The sequence below is a fragment of the Anticarsia gemmatalis genome, chromosome 13 (assembly GCF_050436995.1).
Source record: "Anticarsia gemmatalis isolate Benzon Research Colony breed Stoneville strain chromosome 13, ilAntGemm2 primary, whole genome shotgun sequence".
In the NCBI taxonomy this organism is placed as follows: domain Eukaryota; kingdom Metazoa; phylum Arthropoda; class Insecta; order Lepidoptera; family Erebidae; genus Anticarsia; species Anticarsia gemmatalis.
The window spans coordinates 10,220,494-10,242,317 of NC_134757.1; the positions used below are offsets into that span (position 1 = coordinate 10,220,494).

Genomic DNA, 21,824 nt, shown 5'->3' on the forward strand with positions numbered 1-21,824 from the left:
TATTATTATCAAGAGCACGCGAGCGTATAATCGTTATTGATACGCCACGGTGTGACTGAGTGATCGTTATGTCAACGATATAAATATAGGATTTAAATTAAATTGTTTTATCGGGATATTATTAGCAATATGTGTAATATAAGACTATGTAGGGATTTTGCCTAGGTTATTTTAATAAGTACTCTTCAAGAGAAATCAACTTGCGTCTACACAACTTTGCTTAATAGTTGCTAGTATTCTTGAACACAATTATTTTGTTCAATATAATATATCATTAGTAAAACTATATATATTACTCTGGCACTGTTTTCCAATATTTTTCGATAAAAACATTTAAGAAGTACATGTACAAAATAAAATGTTAAATGTTACAAAGATAAATAATAATGATAGGTATATAATATCGTTTGTACATATAAAATTATTATTTAATGTGTTAATTTAATGTTTAGTTTTAATAATTATTGTTAAAATAGTTTATATAATAATGAATACAAATAAATAATATCAAATAGTAAAAAAAAACAAAAACTATTACTATACATAAATATGTAATATACATTAATGCTGTACATATAAGGTATCGTAATCTATCAGCGCATTGCAGATAGGCAACCGATACTATACTTACTTTAGGGAAAGCTCAACTAAGTGAAAGCTGAGTACAACCAAACGAGTAGTTCGTACACATTTAAACATATCAACTAATTGATTTGTTCATAATCATCATTTATTTTATTGTTTAAATATTCACTAAGTAATACACGTACGTATATAAAAATAAACAATCTTGCTAAACCAATCCGCATATGCAATGTGTTAGTATAAAGAAGTCATTCCCCTCATTAAAACTTAGTGCATCGACCAGAATGACCGGAGTCAAACGGAATAGGTGTATCAAAGTGACGTCAGCTGCCAATCAACTCGATCACTGCAGTTTGCAAGTCCTTTGATGCAAAACGAGACTGACTGAGACTGGGTTTGACATGCACATGGGCGTGATAAATTACATTTTGACAAAACAGAAAATTTTTCGTGATGCTAGAAGTTTTATCTATACTGGTATTTAACTGCATCTGATCAGACTGAAAGCCATTAACATAGTTTGAAGAAAGGCTGATGATGCACTTTCGTAAAATAAACCTTCAAGATTATTTGAACTGCTAAATAGCATGGCCGTGCGACTCTTTTATTCCTTGTTATTTTATTGTGCCTTGTAGTTAAAGTGTAAAGAGCCCGAGTTTAGTTCTTGCACCGAGGGCCCGAACTACCAAGCTACCTCAATGCGGCTGCCCTATCCGCTATTGTGTGTAGTGTGCCTTTACATTTAGTATAATCCAACCTATACTATTGTTCTAGGTATACGAAAGCCAGTCAACAGAGGCGCCTCGTTTCGCCAAGTCTCCTCTCTGTCACCACAGGAAGGGAGCGGGCCAATGTCCGGCGCACGGGTGAGTTTACACGTATACAGTATTACTTAACAGAGGAAATTGATGTTTACTACATTGTACATTATTGTTGTTTCCTTCCGATAGATAGGGAAGTTTCTAATTAATTGGATACAATTATCGGATCGATGAAAACGAAGCCGCGAAATAATCAATTGGAATATCATTTGTACCATCCGATTTACGACGATTTTTGAGTGTTGTAGAGCGTAATGAGAGAAAAGTGTGTGGTAGTATTTATTGACTGCGTAATCCGTTAAGGCTTAGTTAATTATATTATCATGGTTTAATACCGTATCGTATTTAAATGCTTAATAAAGATTACTGATTAAGTTAATCTTACTTATAGTATCACCGGCACTCACATGTTCGTCACTTTGGCACAGTTTTAAATGAGGACATCGATATCCCTAAAAAAAGATGAAATAAAAGGAAAGAAACTACCTCTACAATTTTGTCTCGTAAATACTTACGTTATTCGAGTTATTATTTTACTAACTTTTTTTGCTTTTCGATTCCTCTTTACTACTAAACTTAATTCAATCAAAATCAAGTTCTCTTTAGCTATCCTAAAAACGTGCTCAACTCTAAACAATCAATATAATAACTTCTAAACAGTTTACGACCAACATTTGCTTCGCATACCTATTTATGCATACAACCATTACAAATGAATAAGATTACTCGGTTCGTTCTTAAACATTAATTCTGTAACATGCACAGAATACGTGATACAACTGCGCAGTAGAAATAAATTTGCGGCTAAATGTTGATACCAGTTGGCCAGTTTTTTAACTGCAATTAATTTGCAATTGGACCCATTTATGGAAACAGGAACCACAAAAAAGAAATCTAGTTTTTATATACATGGCGCTCAAATTATGCATTCATATAATAAAAAAACTCTTTTCATTCACATAAAGGTAGTGTTCCAATAACGCATTCTACCTGAACAAAAAAATATTTATATTTACGGACTGATGAACCTAACTGTCACTTGCCTTATTAACCCATTTTAGCCAAAAAATACCTGTTGCGCAATTTATCTGCCACTATCGAATATCGAAACTTGGTTAGCTATCGAGAAATGTTGTATAAAAATCTAATCAGCATCAGCCTCTAGTGGGCGTCTTAAGAACAGTGTTTTTGTATACTTTAACCCTCTTATTCATAAACACACTATAAACCTATGTTGGTTAAAAAACTACTATAATATGTTTTCTCTTTTTCATTTCGCTAAGGAGTGAAAGAAACAAAACTCTTTATAAGCCTTTAATAACTTCATATATTTTTATGAATAAGAGGGTAAATCTATACAACTCTCGATACTCGATAGTACCGTCTGTAGACAACTCCACCACTGAGGTTGGTTCTTCATGCATAAACGTATCCAATTTAAAGATTATAATAGCTCTTTGGCAAAGTCATTAGATCGATGACCGCGCAGACAATAGGAATGATATTTTACGATTGTTTATTTCGTTTCTTAGGGACATAATAATATGATAGGTATTTTGTATTCCTTTATCGATTCGATGCCATTTATTTAAGGTGTTTAAATATTCATTTAAAATAATTGTCGTACCTGGCTTTGGCCGTATTTGTAGTATGAATTAAAAACTGCGTACTTACTTTTTTATTTTCCCTTCAACCATTGTCTCAATAAGAAAGTTCTTACTTTTTGTCTGTAATAATTCATTGGTCTCTGCCTACCCGTAAAAGTCCGTGGGAAAAGGGCGTGACATTGTGTATGTATGTAATTAGAGCAGATCTTGAGGTACTTAATCATTTTCTAAGAATGTTTTTTAATAGTTTTCTCATATTTTCCTTACATTATTTTAATGTCAAAAAACGTAAAAACTTTCGGATTTCAATGTAATTAACGTACAATTTGTTTACAGCGAAGAAACCAAAGCTATTTGGGCTGCAATTCGCGCTCTGCTACAAGATGGGACACTATTGAAAAACTATGAAAAAGCTTTCGATGACATAGCTGCTGACACAACACGCAGGTAACATAATAATATTATATCAATTATAATCCTACTAATATTATAAATGCGAAAGTTTGTGTATATGTATGTATGGATGTTTGTTGCTCTTTCACGCAATTACTACTGACTATTACGATGAAATTTGGTATGTAGGTAACTGAAGACCCAGAATAACGCATGGGCTACTTTTGATCCCGGAGTTCCCCAGGTATCGGGATCGATATTTTTAAATATACGCAATTGGTATACCGTCATTACCTACTAGACTAATTAGTCATAAACAACCTTATCTTAACCTACTATAAATAAACCGAACATTCAATAATAAGGAAACAGAGCGAACAAAATATTTGCACTACAAAAACAAAACATATTTATTAATACAAAAACGCAGACAAAATATAAACAAAACAATTCTAGGTCACAATATGACTGATAATAATGAAAGTAACTCACCTTAGCGGCAATGAACTGTGAATAAATATTCATAAATACAAAACATGTAGACGAAATTCAATGTTAAGGATCTTTAAGATATCATGTTTTATGTAAACAATTCGAAAAACCATTTTTAATACAAACCAATTTTTAATATTTCCATCTTCATTAAAATATATATAACTCAGTATTGTCCCACTGCTGGGCACAGGTTTCCTCCCGTAATGAGGGAGGGGTTAGTTTAAGTCCTGTCCCACTACTGGATAAGGGTGTACTCCTCTATTAGTGATAGAGGGGTTAGGCCTTGAATCTGCCACACTGACCAATTGCGGGTTTAGGATTTCGCCTTCTTACTTCATACTAATTTATAAACTCAAATGTCTGTTTCGCTTAAATGTTTCGTGTTGAGTCTCGATGAATTTTTGTGTGGAGATAAGACTTAGGGTCCAACGAAGGCTACTTCTTTTTAATATCAATGTCTAAATTTCTGAAAATCACTCAGTCCCATATAATTTAAATTCGAGCAAATCTGGGCTGGTTATCTATCAGAACAATAGGTACCTACAATATATTATTTCTAATTGAACTATATTTTATCACACATTGAATGCCAATAAAGAAATCGTACCGACCGCGATCGTTCACACATTATTTAAACATCACACCCATATGGTAACAGAATTTACTGGCACTAATATTTTTGCGGTCAAATTATTTCAGTCGTATTAAAATCAATAAATTTGGTTTGTGGTAGAATTGAATGTGTAAACGTGATGATTATTTGTGATCTTTTTGTTTTTATTCAAAATAAACCTCAAATATTACTTCTGTTAGCTTAGTTAGTATGTTTGTGTATTTGTCATAATATTTGTATTTATTAGAACTAGATTTCGTTGAATTCACTTTAGAACAAAGAAGTGATCTAATCACCGGATTGTGATAACATACATTTTTTAATTAAACTTGTCGTAAAAATCCTGCTGGCTTCGGCGTCACGCACTCACAAAGATCCGAAACTCCAATAGTGGGACTATTAGAGTCTCGGAGATGTGTTAGAGACTTATATATAACTAGCTAACCCGCGCAACTTCGCTTGCGCATAAGAGAGAATGGGTAAAATTTTTCCCCGTTTTTGTAACATTTTTTACTGGTACTCTGCTCTCATTGGTCGTAGCCTGATGATATAGCCTTTCTCGATAAAAGGGCTATCAAACACTGAAAGAGTTTTCAAATTGGACCAGTAGTTCCTGAGATTAGCGCGTTCTAACAATCAAACAAACTCTTCAGCTTTATAATATTAGTATAGATAATAATAACAATTTGTCGTAGGCTGGGTGATCTCCGCCACGCAGAGAATGCTCTGAACGATGAGCTGGAGACGGAGATCTACCGCTGGGCCATCGAGACCGTCGGTATGATGATCTTCGGCATCAGGCTCGGGTGTCTGGATGGAGCCGTGCACAGACCTTGTCCTGATAGCCGGTAAGTAACAGAACCGTTCATTTTTAAAACATGCTTATGTCTTAAAATGTTCCACATACAAATAGAATTATCTGAAGTTTGAAACTAGGATAAATAGCTAGTAGAAAAGAATAAGTAAAGGAAATGGCATCTCCCACTCGTCTCAAAAAAAATGTATCCCCAAGAAGCAAAATTTCGTGATTTCTTTAAGATGTGTTGTGTCACAAGCGGCTCTGAAGTGATATAACGAGCTTAAACAACTTATTTTCCATTTTTACCGATATTTGGGAAATAAAAAAATCTATACAGCAGAATCAGGTCAAATAGAGCACAAATGGACCAGATCTACAGTCCGATGCAAAGAAGCAACCAGATTGAAAAATCAACTAAATTCTAACAATATTCTTCAACAGGAAACCAGAAAAAACCTCCCTAGACGATGAAATCCACGACCTATGCTCGTTATCCAAGCGTTCCCTCGAGGACCTGACTCCAGCTGAACGTCTGGTGCGAGTGAGCCGTGACATCGCTGACGGTAGCTACCTCGTGAGGAGTGAAGCTACTCTTAAGACTGACAACCCTACTTTTAACAGCGCTTTGAAGGCCTTTGATAGACATTTTAGGTGAGTACGTTATATAGTTAGAGTAATATATGGATTTTTAAAGGATAGTTTGCTAGTCTGTGAACCAGTATTACCGAGGGGTAATCGTGTTATAACCCAGGTAACCGGGTAATGGAGGTCCGATAGGCAGTCGCTGCATATTGATATTCTTTCTCTAATTTATTCTGGTAATGGTACACTAGTATTCAGCTACATCATAGCATACTTGGAAGAAAGGCTAGACTGATGATGACTGCGCATGTGTGCAACGGTCTATAAATAATCTTTTTAATTTTGAATACAGGTTTCTGTACATATTTCTGTTTAGTTTTGAATTCTTCAACAGACTTACGTTTAAGTTTACAAAATCATGTAAACTTTTCTGCGCTACTATGGACTTTATAACCGTACCCCTTAGCTGTTGGCTCCTTAGCTGTCAAGGGACTAATAATATGACTTCGTGATAGAAGCAACAATTAACGTTTTGAATAATAATTTATTAAAGGATCGAAACAAAAGGATAGCTAATAAAAAACCTGGCAATTATTTAAAAAACTACATCATTGTTTCCTCCGAATGGATAATTACGCATCTTCAACCAACTTATTTGATAACTCCATTTAAAAACAGTATCCAACATTCAAAATATTTGCAACAGACGCAACAATTACAATTTATTTACAAGAAACAAACACAATATTTCTTATTGATCTGCCACAAAAGAGATACGTACTTGATATCACTAGTTAAATTCATGATACGCTAAGTCACGTTGCCTCGTGGCCTTAAGATTAGCATACAAGCAAAACATTTACTCAATTTTATATACACGAATAATATTGATACTGTTTACTAAATCATTATACGACAGCTGATATATTATGTGAGATGCCGTTGAAAAAAAACGTATGATTAAGTAGTGATTTAATAAATCGACAAAGTTAAGTTTCTGTGCACGGGTTTAGTGTTGGATGGGTGACCATTCGCCAAAATTCACTTAAATTTTCATTATAATTTTGATAGATTGTAGTCATTTAGAATTGGTTTTAGATTATCTGGTGGTATTTCGACAGTCTTTATCACATATTAGCTGACACTTTATTTATAGGATAACTTACCCGGCACTTATCCTTAGACCCTAAATCTAATAACAAAAAAATAAGATACGTTGCAACGTCTAATAACGAAAATGTACACTGCGAGACATCAAAACTACTCATTTATTTATAGGTATACTTTTAACTCAAGAAATTCTATGAAAATAGCTATTAAGAAACTTAGATCGTCTTGACCAAAATTCTACTTAATTTAATACTTATTATCATTCTAAATAAATCCTAGAAAACTAAAACCTGACCTAAATAAAGCTTCAAATTACTAATAAAATATTCTAAACTCAAGCATTGTACCATTAAAACCGACTTTACAGTGGCCAGATGTTTTCATTCCACTGAAAAACAAATTAACATTCAAGTACTTTCCGCCCAAGTACCGTGGCCGAGACCTTTACAAAAATTACACTAACCTCTACCGTTTCAGACTATTACCTTAATTAGACTTTTATTATTAGGTTTAGTACGCATTATGCTAGTAGATCTAGCTGAACTAGGGCTAGATTTAAACTGGAAAATCATCGAAACAAACAAATTCTAATGGTCAAACCGGTCAAACAATTGAAAAGTCGCCGATTAGTACACCTTTTGTAATGAAATGGGTAATTATTATGGCATTACAAATGTAATGTGCAGACGATGGAATTTAGAGGGCTAAGTATTAAACCCATAATTTTAGTAATCTCTTGTTATAACTGATTTTTGTTGAATTCAGTGACCAAAAACCCATGCCTGGAACAAACTTTATCTATGCATAACTGGTATCGAATGACGATTATTCCAAAAATTGCAGTAGTTACTATGATATTCTTGAAACTGCCCGAGTTTATAAGTTATATTTTTCATTATTATACTTTTGATTCCATAATTCAGTTAAAAACCTGGGCATTTTTAAAAAATCTATACTAATATTATAAGAGCCGAAGAGTTTGTTTGTTTCTTTGTTTGAACGCGCTAATCTCAGGAACTACTGGTCCGATTTAAAAATTCTTTCAGTGTTAGATAGCCCATTTAACGAGGAAAGCTATAGGCTATATACATCACGCTACGACTAATAGGAGCAGAGTAGCAATAAAAAATGTTACAATAACGGGGAAAATTTTGACCCATTCTCTCTTATGTGATGAAATGCCCTGTTTACAGTCCAGTTTAACATCAGTTTGTAGTTGTAGTTGTTGTCGTCTAACTTGAATAACGTGAACTAGACACTAGACAGGTCTAATACTCAGTATCGATTAATGAAAATGGTTCCAAATTGCTCTCCAATTGTTCGTTGCATCTAATAGGAATAGACGTATGATTGGTGGCCGTTAGAGCTGGTATTCATCTGTGTAATTAATCCATTTCTACCACAGTGCTCGGTTGATAATCATCTATAGACTAATTACTACACGACTCAATGGTAATCGATCTACCTAAACATATAGGGGTGGTTCCAAGACGCCTGTGTATGTCAAAAAACAAGGACTAACAACCTTTTACGCCATGACATAGCTTGTTTCAACGACATTTTATTTTAGTAAGCTTTCCTATGTATGAGAAGTCTCGAACCTGCACGTGGCCAGCGTGGCCACAAGGGCTACCCCATCTCTAATTACGGGAGGAGACCCTTGCCCAGCAGTGTGACATTAATGAGTTAAATTTATTCATTTTTATTCAAGCCCAACAGCTTTCTACAGGACTAAGTTTATCGTGTACATTTAGTTTCTCACGCGAATTATTTCTTGCTCTTCATCTAACAGTCAAAATATCTCCAAGTTAGCAGACTGAATATACAATATCATACTTAAACTGCAAGGTCAAACGAAAAATACAATATAAATAAAATAAATGTTCCTCAATACTGCCACACTTAAGGGCAAAGATCTGCCAGAATTAGGGAGTTAGGTCGTAAGTCTTCTCTCTTGTCCAAGTTCCCAAAAACTAAACGAAGTCTCTTATTTCAGTCTCACGGAACATTTTCTTCTGAAAGCGCTGAACGAACTGAATTCAGGCGAGTTGAAACCAGAACAAGTGCTGTTGGACAAACTCAGGCCGTTGGAGAGGCGGATCTTGCCTCTTGCTGCTGATATTCTTCTGGCTGGAGTGGACCCTGTAAGTCTTAAACTTAATCATTTATTTATTTAATAATTTATAGAGGTCTTTTTAAAAAAATGTATGAATTGTATCTCTGGGTCAATCAACCTGAAGAAATGCGAAAGTTCAGATGCTTAGATTAGTTACTCAATGACGCCAAAACTGCTGAACGAATTTCAATGAATTTGGTCAATTAATATTTTATAACCCATCTCAACACTAGGGACTCATGAGATAGGGATTTTTCGTGCGGATGAAGTCAGGGAATCTTACTTCTATCCCGACTACATAATCAATAGCTAGAAATAAATTAGAATGTTTATGATTACATAATAATGATGAGAAAATAATAAGGATCCTCTGTCAATGAAACATTGACATTTATGATCTATATTAATCTAAAACATTAGAATTGAACCAGCAAGTCATCGTTAGTCTTATAAGTCTTTACTCACATTAGTTTTTCATTAATTACGATTCTTGCTGACATAGAAATCTTATCTAGTTTTTATTTCTACTAATTATAATAGAAAATTTATGGATTTTTAAAAACAATAGAAACAAAACAATTAGTTAATGCATTTTCAAAACAAGCTACGTAAATCTTTTACATTATTCAAACCATTTAAATACACTTATATTGTTGTAAACTATCTACTTGAAAGTCAAAAAGAACAAGCAATATAAATAAACAACGATATCAAGTGTCTTCATCATAAACAAGCAGAAAAAGGTCGTAAGAGACTGAACAAAATATTTACTTAGGCCTTTATGTTATTGAAAAACGATATTAAGTAAATCCTATTAGGATTTAGCGAAGAGTAAGTAATTCATGAATCGAGTCGGAGCCTCTCTTAAAACGACGTTAAGTATTTCAAACAACTCGACCGTTTCTTAAACTATCGGATTTTCACACTTTGTTATGTTTTGTTAATCAAATAATGGTATTGCGACTGATATTGTAGAATGACATAAAAACATAAAGTGAATGTATCGACTGAATTAAACTGCATAGTTAATTAACATGAAAATAATTAAAAGAAAACAATCATTCGAACATAGTACCTCCTCCTACTAGAAATCTAAAAAACTGAATTTACATACATGAATTTATCATAGTCTGATACTGTGCATCAGACCAAATCCGTATTTTTAAATCCAGAAGTGGGGATTAGTCTTTACCAACTACGCATTCTCTCTTTAACTATGTATTGTATAGTGATATCTTCCGTTCTCGCTGGTAAAGTCAACTTCAGCATATACTACGTTATTCAGTGGTTCCTTTTTAGTATAATCGGTGACTTTTCATCCTTTACGAAAACCAATACTTTGACAACCAACATCAACATTTCTCTTCCTTGAACAGAACCATACGACTTTAAACAGCTTCTTAACTCCAAATCTTTCTTCCAGCTGGCCCAAACTGCCCTACACATGTTCTACCAGCTATCTCTCCACGCGGCCCGCCAACAGCGAGCTCACGACGAGGTCCACTGGTCCATAGCGTCCAGGAACGAGGGAGACTCGCCGGAACTGCCCTACGTCGCCGCCTGCGCTAGGGAGGCCATGAGACTACATCCAGCTACCGGTGGAGTGGTCAGACGGAGCCGGGAGGCGATACTACTTGCTGGATATGAAGTACCTGCTGGGGTAAGTCACCATATGTTATATCAGTTTTAGATAAAGGAAGACTCGTCAGAATTGAATTCAAGGTAATCGGGGCTAGGAACCCTATTGGATCGCATCAGATTTTTAATTAAGAAGTCAGATAGAGCTGTCAAGTCAAGTTCGTATCGCCAACACACTCCTTTCTCGGTAAATTTTTGTTGTACGATACAATGTGAAATTCCACAAATGCGGGGACTGTTTTACCAAGGAAGCTAACTTTACTTTAGATAGCAACAACTTACATCAAAATGTACTGTAAGATAGAAAGCCGTTTGTTTCAAAACAGCAGCAAAAGATACTAAGTATTCTTTCAAAACAAATGTTAAGATAAAATAGAATTATTATTGCATGTCTTTGTCGTTGTACTTGGGGCTGCGTGCAAAATGGTGCAATCTCGGTAATTGTATGAAAACAGAGCGGCCTTCACTTTTCACAATCTTTGTTCAAATTACAGGCCCTGTTTCTTGTAGCTTTTTCCTTTAAGTTAATGGAGTTTGGGAAAAAATTGTTGTCTTTGCTGAATTTGATGCGAGGAACGAAAATTGAGATGATTATTACTTGGAGGAAGGTCGCTTCCGTCTTGTTTTTATTTTTAACTCTTGTAACAAAACGAAATATAGAGTTATATTATTTAGAGGAATTAGAATTCTTGAACTGTGGCACAGACCAACAATATTCATACTATACCGCTAACTTGACGTCAAAACTACTTATATTTTCTACAAAAATACTTTTCGGCTACAACTCGAATTCTACACGTACAATTGACTTTCTTTTGAACAATGGAGGGCAGCCTAGTCGCATCAACCAAATTCACCATATTAATTCCTGTAAAATCTTACACCCAGAGCCTAATTCTGCTCCTCCATTCTACAGGTGGACATAGTTCTAGCCCATGGTGTAACAAGCAAGTCAGAGAAGCAGTGGGGCCGCGCGGAGGCTTTCGTGCCGGAGCGCTGGTGCAGCGAGGGCTGGCAGCCGCTGAAGGCGAGCAGAGCACATCCTTACGCTTCCATGCCTTTCGGTGAAACTTGTCCAGGTAAATACAATAATTATTTGTTATATGTAGTTGCCATGTCAAAAGCTGTTTGAAAGGCCATCTTTTGATGATGCAGGATCCAACCACAACGCTGCGCTATAAGTCAATTCTTACATTTCTAGGTTGAGAATTTACGTTTGAGGTGTTTGCGTGCAATTTTTTTGTTAATTCTTATTCTTTCTTTCATAAATAATGACTAAAACAATGAAGGTTGATCATCGAAATGATTCTTACCCCCGGTTTCTGTGGTACATTTAGCGGTAGTTTATCTATTCAATAGCTTTAAAACTCATATGAAAAAGCGCTATCGAATAGATAAACTATCGCTAAATGTACTGAGAAACCGAGGGCTAGTGGTTGAAATAGCCATGCATATTTAATGTTGTTGCATGATATTAGTTTCATGAATTTCTGTCAGTTGCGTTGTAGTCCTAACTATTTCTTTAACTTTATAAAATAAAATGTGAAAAAATTACCGTCAATTCTTCAAAATCTAATTAACTCTTCATTCATCAGGTACGGGAGTAGTAGGCACGATGCTATCAGCTCTAACGACGCGGGTACTAGACAAGTACCGCCTAGAGTGGCACGGGCCTTCCCCCAGTGTTGCCACGTCCGGAGTCAACAGGCTCCACCCGCCTTACTACTTCGTACTGCAGAATGCCGCCTGAATTTATTGTGATATTTAGTATAAGGACCAATTGCTGTTTGTAGAAATCTTGTGTATTATGTCTGTTGAAAAGGAGAAAAATGTAAAAAGAAAATGTAGCTTTGTCTGCCAAAGTGCTTTAAATATTTAGCCATATCATCGTTTAAGTTCTATCACCACGTATGTAATTTTTAGCAACTTTTTAGGAAAGACAAATTTCAATTTCGTCGTTCGATTCTCTAGCTAATGACATCAAATGTCAAAAGTAGTCAAAACTGCCAAAAATGACTTACCTATGTGGTGATAGAACTTACGACGATATTTCAAAATGTCTGATTCATGCGACTATGTCTCTCACTATAAATATTTTTCATGCCCACGGATTATTTTTAACTTGATTATTCTAAGGGCTAGAAAAAAATTGGCATATTAACTAAAACTCCCTCAATTATGGCAAAGTTTAAAAAAATTGTTGAATTTGTAAAAATTGCAAGATTTCTACAAACAAAAAGGTATTTAGAATAAGTTACTGTTATGCCTATTTCGAATAAATTATGTTATATTTTGTATTAAGACTATTACACTCCAATTATTATTGAAATAAATAACCAGTGTATAAATTTATTCATTTTGTTTTTATTTTACCTTATTTTTATATATTTCGCATGAGTAACAAACTTGTAACTATTGTGTATGTGTAGTATGAAGGCCTATGTCATTTTTAAATACACTAGTCCCAAAAATTAAGGGATATAAAAAAAGAATCCAAATTTTTGGGTGATTTTCAACAAGTTGTAACTCCGAGGAAAATGGTCGTACAGAAAAAATAAAAACAACAAATTGTAGCTCCAAGTGTCTAGTTTTTAAATATGACCATGAAATTTTTTTGTCATCGCCAGGTCTAGAGAAATCCTACGAAAACTACCAAAAAAAAGTTTTTCCAAATTTTTTCCCTCCTAAAAAAAGGTCCACGGGCTTCAAACATTTTTTTTTATTCTTTCGTTCTAAAGTTCTTTTAGAAAATTTAATCCTCTTTAATTTGCCGTATTCAAAAAGCCTGTACGACGATTTGCCACGGAGTTATCGTCAATCAAAACAAAAAAGTTATTTTTGACTTTGATATTCAATAACTCCGGAAATAATGATTGTATAGGAAATCAAAGGAGGGTTTTGAAAACTGCACAATATTCTCTATAAGAGAATGTAAATATCTTTTAAGAAAAAATTTTTTTTTGAATTGAAAACTCTGACTGAAAAAAAGACAAAAATTCGCAAAATTAAGGATATTTGGATAACTTGGTATAACTTTGGATAAAATGGATGAACGAAGGATATCGTCGGTAATTTTTCAACCTCAAAGTGTCCCCTAAAATCCCTTAAAAATTCAAAGCGCTGCGAATTTTTTTTCATTGTGCCCCGAAGCTTCAAATTCTTTGTTGTTGCAAAAATCACCATTGTGAGCAATTTTGTGATTTTTATTCATTTTTTTAATGAATTTTTTTTTTCTCTCTAAAATCTTTATTTTTTCGATTAAAAAGCAAATCGCGTGCCTATGCTCACTCCACGACATCGTCGAGCCAGATTGGCTTATGCGCATGACCATAACGATTGGGGTCGTAGACAGTGGACCAGTGTCTTATGGACTGACAAATCTCGATTTTGACTTCATGGCAGCGATAGACGATCTTTCGTTTTGCGATTTGCTTTTTAATCGAAAAAATAAAGATATTAGAGAGAAAAAAAATGTTTAATTAAAAAAATGAATAAAAACCACAAAATTGCTCACAATGGTGATTTTTGCAACAACAAAGAATTTGAAGCTTCGGGGCACAATGAAAAAAAAATCGCAGCGCTTTGAATTTTTAAGGGATTTTAGGGGACACTTTGAGGTTGAAAAATTACCGACGATATCCTTCGTTCATCCATTTTATCCAAAGTTATACCAAGTTATCCAAATATCCTTAATTTTGCGAATTTTTGTCTTTTTTTCAGTCAGAGTTTTCAATTCAAAAAAAATTTTTTTCTTAAAAGATATTTACATTTTCTTATAGAGAATATTGTGCAGTTTTCAAAACTTTCCTTTGATTTCCTATACAATCATTATTTCCGGAGTTATTAAATATCAAAGTCAAAAATAACTTTTTTGCTTTGATTGACGTTAACTCCGTGGCAAATCGTCGTACAGGCTTTTTGAATACGGCAAATTAAAGAGGATTAAATTTTCTAAAAGAACTTTAGAACGAAAGAATAAAAAAAAATGTTTGAAGCCCGTGGACCTTTTTTTAGGAGGGAAAAAATTTGGAAAAACTTTTTTTTGGTAGTTTTCGTAGGATTTCTCTAGACCTGGCGATGACAAAAAAATTTCATGGTCATATTTAAAAACTAGACACTTGGAGCTACAATTTGTTGTTTTTATTTTTTCTGTACGACCATTTTACTCGGAGTTACAACTTGTTGAAAATCACCCAAAAATTTGGATTCTTTTTTTATATCCCTTAATTTTTGGGACTAGTTTAGTTTAAGTAGTTACTAAATAATAAATAAATAAATGCTAACTAGAAATGTTGAAACACTTAACAGAAATAATTTTCACGGAATCTATAATCGGCCTTTAAAATAAATATTATCTTTCAAATACCTCAAAGCATATATCAAAAGGTTTCTTTTGAAAACAATTTGTAGGTAAGAACAAAAACATAAATACTTGTGAAAAACGTTTTTCAAAAAGAGTACAAAAATATTTCAAAGAAAATCGTATTTATATTTCATAATATATCTCCTACGAATTCATACTTTCAAACAAATAAATTGTGAATGAAATGATCAAAAATATACTTTTTACTAAGAGCTTATAAATAATTTGATTCACACGTCAATCCTTAATAATTACCCTTTAAAGACTAAAACGTTATCAGTATTAAACAATTTTTAGTTGATATTAAAATTCTTTAGGACTTTAAACACTCTTTACTGACTGATGTCACTCTTGACATATTTATTCTACGTCAAAAAAGATTTATGTCAATTATTAACAAAGGATTATATTTTGTTTGAGTTAATTAAAATTAAAAGTGCATTTTATGAAAGTTTACTCTTAAAGCTTACTTTGAAAAAATTTAATTACTTATACACAGGCTTAAGTAATTCAACACAAAATCCAGATAGGTATGGTCAGGATTTAGGTTTTACCCCATTACATGACCAACCGGCCTATTCTTATATTGTATTTACGTTTTCAAAGAACTTTTCGAATAGGGTAGTTGACTGGGTTTAAAAAAATATTTAACTTATACTCGTGAAAGGTTCATCAAAATTGCTAATGTGTTCATTATTTTTGGAAATAATTTTAAAATTGAAATGATTACAGACAAACATAGAATATATGGTATATTGACTGTAGTTTCTCGTATTTGTATAATAAAATGTTTTTGACATTTCATAAAGAGTAGCTGAATTGATAGGGATTCAACTTCCCTATTATTTAAGAACAGGCGACCTTACGATAGGTAGTTTACATTAAATGCTTGATAAAAGTTAATTTCATACCGCTTATTAAAGTTTTTATATATCTTTACCGGTAAGTAAGACCAAGAATCTTGCATAATTTATTTTTCCGTAATTAAAACCGATTATTCAATACAAACACAAAGTTAAACAGAACTCCATCAATCAATCTCATTTACCTAATACAAAACATTTGTGTTACATTGTTTGTTATAACGAGGTCGTTTTCTTTCAGCCATTTCGAAGTCCGACCAAAGCTTAGTGTGGATCGTCAACTTTTCACTAAAGATATTGATGTACTGAGAGAAACCGATTAAAGCTGGTACATGGCCTTTAAAATATATGTCTTTATATGTGCCGTAAAGATAGAAGCCATAGGTTCTTAATAACAGACTCTACTTGATCGCAAATTAGGTACTAACTTTATTTAATTCCTAGAAAATATCAAAGTGGGTATGTTCCGAATACCTATGCGGAAATAAATCAGATCAAAAAACACCCGTAAGTTAATCCCGGTTCGAATAATCATCGTGCCAAAACTGATCAAATGCATTTCGGTAGCACTAACATTGAAAAGAACCAAACATCCATACATCGATGCATTATTGCAATCTTTAGTCACTCTCTACATAATCCCATGTAAACGAAGCGTAAGTATAATAATCAAGTTTGCAATCCACGGGGATAAATTGCTGGTTACTAAAAAACATAACTGAAACTTTCAGTTCAAATATTTCAACTTACAATATGAATAGTTTGACCAACGAGGCAGGCAACGAGCATAATCTTTGTTAACTGAACCAGAGCCGTGTCAGTATCCCCTAGAGTCGTGAGTTATGCATTACACTGAATTGGCCAGTTGCCACCATTTATCTAGTTTTGTCTGGTTTACTGATGTTGTACAGCTTAATTTATGCAAGTTGGATGTTGAAGTCAGGAATGTTTAAGTTCTAGGAAGTTGGTGTAAAAATTAGAAGTATTGAACATTAAAAGGAGCTATTTTAAGGATCGCGATACGACGCTCTGCGTCAGGAGTACCTAGCTTATTAGGTATGGTATTTACATCAACGCATCGTCAATGAAATGTGTAAGTGAGAGTGAGTATGTTATTCTCTAGTTCTCTATTCTAGCGTGACACGACCTAATGCCACGAATTTTTCATAAGATATAAACCGACCCTAAAGTTAGAAACGAACTTTAAACACCAATGCCTCAATATTTATTGTGATGGATATATTTTTTTTGGTATAATAAAATCCCGCCTAAGAATCATTTTTTTTAATAGATAGGGTAATTCAAGAGGATCCAGTTAGCGTTGATTCGTGGCGCTTCGTCTTAGCTCGCTGCCTCGTGGTCGACATCGTTTATCTTCAAGCGACGCGCTCGTATAAACGATACTGATTTTACGTCGTCCGACGTTTGCTGCTCAGAAGTAATTGGGAGATGCAAGGAGATAGGTAACTTTATACTATTATTTTAGAACGGACAACTTTTTGATGTAACTGATAAAAAAATATATGATTTCCTTACTAAAGCACACAAACTATAATTTATGAAGTTGTCTTCAAGGTATTAAAGTCAAATTAACACCCCATATAATATGTTCTTCCCGTATTCTTGAAACATTTTTATGAGTAACAAAATTCATTATTAATCGACAGCAAAGCCGAAAGAAATATCGTACTCACACAATTACATAGTTAAGAAATCTGGAAATCAAGTTGTAAATGTTTCTAACAAAAACCTAACCAAATAAAATCTATGCCACAAGAAAAATCCGAGTATCATCAAATCCGTAAGATTCATGTCACCCAACGCACTTAAAAAGTCTCAGCCTAATGTATCCTTTCTCCCAAGAAAAGGGATTCTGCGACAATAGCGTCGGGGGCCATCAAAAATGTTAGATGTGACGTCATTAATCAGAAAAACTGCGCTTTAATGGATGACGGGCGTTTCGGAGGCGAGTGGGGAATTGGTTGAGACGGTTAGATGTACGACGACAGTGAATGAGATTCAATTATGAGGATATACCTGAGAATGGACGGCTACGGGTAGAATGTCTTTCGAGGAAATATGTGTGACACAATTTTGGTATATTGTTGATGATAGATTGTTTTGCAATTATTAATTTATGAGTGCTGACTCTACAAACTTTTAACGTGCATATTATGAAATCAATACGATACGATCTCTAAGAACACGAACAAATGTTTTTATTCTCGTCTTCGTAAAAACGATCAAACGACACTAAGTAGAACAAACAACGCTTGAAGCGATTATTAATTTTCTAGTATTTTTATCATCCACTTAGAAGCTGGTCTCTGAATCCCTAGCCACTTTGGGCCGTCGTAATTTTAACAGTATCTAAGTAATCTTCAGTTAAAATGTTTTGATAACAAACTAGAGTATTTAAAATGGCCGTTTTACTAGCTTACTGTACACCGGGCCTTAGAGAATCCGTCATGTCACAGCAAAGACAAATTGTTGAAAGATTGATATCTGTAGTCGGCGTAAAACGTAAGTTTTCACCAAAGTTTAATGGAAAGCCCGCAAAGAACTTATAGTGGGAAAATTAACTTATATAATGGAGGATGTTTTAGTGTTATTTGATAGACTTGTTTTATGACGCTAGCTTTTGAAGGCTTGAAGAAAGAGTATATTCTTTAAAAGTTTTCTAGGTTTACTTTAACTATTGTTTTATTTAATTACTATACAGCACAGAATTAACCACTTTAAAATATATTTCTGAACTTTTAATCAGTATTTTTCTCGCGGAACTTCCCCGTGTGACACCGCGATTATCTATTTCGATGTTCCCTGTAAACTACTCACATATAAGTACCGAACACATGCTTATTGTATGGTATCCGAGTTATAAACAAGACTACTTGCTTATCCTTAGTTATTGTTGCCTCTACAGCACAATAACAACCCAAAAACCTGTCCCCTTGTTACATAAAAATTACATTATTATATTATTATTCTCGTCACCTATCCGTCTCTGTCTTATAATAACATAACTAAATAATAATCGAGTTTGTTCACTTCACGCTGTACTTCTATGATCGATGAGATTTCGTGCCCGCTTCCAGTTATGTGTTATGTCGGGAATAAGATTAACAAAATTAGGTTGTTCTTGAACACGAGTGAAGAAAAGTTTGTAAAATCTAGGTTAAAGTTTCTTCTTAAAACCTAACCCCGTTTACTGACCGCAGGCAATTTTGTAAAATTTCGACATTATATTGACTATTGATTGTTCACACGAGATTAAAAATGATAAAAGCCAGTTACAGATCTTATGAATAAGTTTCAGATAACCTATCTGCTAGATAAAGTGACAGCAAGCTTATGAAAACAACTGTTAATAATCCAAAAGCATCAGAAACGGGAATAATTGTATAATAATGTAACGGGTCTTAAGACACTAAGGCGGTTCTGCACGGGTCGGTAAACAATCAGCAGGTTAAGCAACCTTGGCGCGGACATTCCCATAGATGGGTCGCCGCATAGTGGTATTTGTACTGAGCGTCTCCGTTATTCGGCAAGTACATTCAAAGTCAGTCCCGGTTGTTGTCAATAAGATAACAATAGTAAAGCAATGTCAAAGGCCTTAGGGCGGCTTGAACACCTTTGACACTAGGTTGACCACTAACTGTACGACGAATGAACGGCTCTTAAGCGCGAAAGAGAGTTAAAATTTAAAAGTTACAATACCTTATTTGTTAATCCGTTGGTTTGATCCAGTTAAACCCATCGTGGTCACAAGTACACGGGCTGTCTGATGTAGCTGCTATGCGTCCTCTCCTTGTGGCGCGATGTTCTACGCCTACCCTCACTTAGTCTTCACTATGTTTAAATTGTTCGAAATTATCGCTATTTTGACACAAAAATACGTAGACACATTAAACAAAAAAATACTGTTTTCGAGTAAACAACATAATATATCCGCTAAATTCTGATTATGGAGAATTTGGTTAAATTCTAATGACACTGATAAACGAAACCGCAGTCGCCATCTTGGGGTCTTCAAACGATGACGTTTGTCGAAAATGTTGTTTTTGACAAGTGTTGCAATTGCTGTGATTGCCGTAGCAAAAAAAATTGTGTATGTCTGACTGACATAACCCTGAATAAACCAAGGATCGATATCGATAAACAACCACTAGTCCATTGAAATGTTACATGAAATTTACATTTATTAGAGGACGCAATTTTATTTTTGGAACATGTAGGGGGGGTCAATAGAAGCTTACCTTGAAGTTTGTGGGGTCGCCACCCTTGTCCCCCGGCCGCCATCTTGGAAAAGGGGGTGGAAGCCCTTTTTTCGCTATATCTTGGAAAGTATGCGTCTTACAATAAAATTGTAAAAGCATAATTTGTAGCAAATTATTTTGTCTACAAATATGTTCAATAACTTTTTGTCCTAAATTAACAATTAAAGAAGTTATAAGCAAAAAAGTGCATTTTTTTATAGTTATCTTCTTTATTGCTCTATAACTTTTTTTAGCGACAGCCGCGCGGATGGTTCTCTGAGGTTAAGCTACGCTTGCCGAGGTTGTTTGGTGGATGGGTGACCATCTTACACATATCGAGTTCCTCCCTATTTCGGAAGGGCCGTTAAATTGTGGGTCCCAGCTGTCTTTTTCGAAGATATTTGACAGTCGTTAACAGTGCTCTGAAGCTTGAAAGTCTGACAACCAGTCTTAACGAGGGGTATCGTTTTATATCCCAGGTAAATGGGTTGTGGAGGTCAGACAGGCAGTCACTCCAAGTAAAACACTGGTATTCAGCTGCATCTGGTGAGACTGGAAGCCGACTCCAACATAGTTTGGAAAAAAGGCTAAACTGATATGAATATATTAAAAAAAATTAACTCAGACCAATCTTGTAGAGAATTTTGCGAGGAAAATTTTGCCCTGTATATTTTTTTATTTCTTCAATTAGAAACTCAGTAATAGCGCTCCGAAATAGACCGGATTCGGAAAGAAAATTTTTGTAAAAAAAAGTTCACTATTTTGCTTATAACTTCTTTAATTGTTAATTTAGGTCAAAAAGTTATGAAACATATTTGTAGACAAAATAATTTGCTACAAATTATGCTTTTACAATTTTATTTTAAGACGCATAGTTTCCAAGATATAGCGAAAAAAGTGTTTCCACCCCTTTTCCAAGATGGCGGCCGGGGGACAAGGGTGGCGACCCCACAAACTTCAAGTTAAGCTTCTATTGACCCCCCCTACATGTCCCAAAAATAAAATTGCGTCCTCTAAGAAATGCAATATTCGGCCCTCAAATTGTAACATTTCAATGGACTACACCTTAATTTTTTTTTCTAAGCTTCCTTGAAAAATCTTGTTACATTAATAACTGGCTATTAAGCCAACTCAACTTCAAGTTTAAGTGACTTAAGTATCAAAATATTTCCCAAATGATAAATACACGAACAGAAACTTCTTAATTGGCGAAACAGCTCGAAAATTATCAAATAATTTACATTTGAGTTAATGAAGCGAAGATTATCCTCTTAATAGATCACCGTAGTTAATTACTTGGCTAAATTGAGGGAGAAAGTAGAAAAATGTAATTTATTTTGAGACGCTATCTGTTGCTGACGCCGCCCTTGAAATATTAGGCTAGTTATTTTTAAATTAACTTTAACGTTTAATTGAGTTGAAACAAAGGAGATTTAGCCTTTACTTTATTATACGTATCTAGGTATTCGCATTGCCCTCTTTTTTTACATGAATAGATCCTGAGGTCTTGTTTTCATCAGTATAGTTACTTCTGCCCAGATTACTAAAGCAGTCTATTTACTTACATGGCGAATTAAAGC

The 21,824-nt window shown here is 34.2% G+C and overlaps 1 protein-coding gene across 1 annotated transcript in view; it reads left to right on the forward strand.

Moving 5' to 3' along the window:
* LOC142977782 (putative cytochrome P450 49a1) overlaps positions 1–13,111 on the forward strand; it is a 33,981-nt gene extending 20,870 nt beyond the window's left edge. The window contains exons 4-11 of the mRNA XM_076121872.1: positions 1,360–1,451; positions 3,350–3,460; positions 5,210–5,362; positions 5,755–5,964; positions 9,002–9,149; positions 10,545–10,781; positions 11,676–11,838; positions 12,355–13,111. Coding sequence (XP_075977987.1) covers positions 1,360–1,451; positions 3,350–3,460; positions 5,210–5,362; positions 5,755–5,964; positions 9,002–9,149; positions 10,545–10,781; positions 11,676–11,838; positions 12,355–12,509 — 1,269 coding nt within the window. The 3' untranslated portion in view covers positions 12,510–13,111. The remainder of the gene's footprint in view (positions 1–1,359; positions 1,452–3,349; positions 3,461–5,209; positions 5,363–5,754; positions 5,965–9,001; positions 9,150–10,544; positions 10,782–11,675; positions 11,839–12,354) is intronic.
* Positions 13,112–21,824: the final 8,713 nt, after the last annotated feature.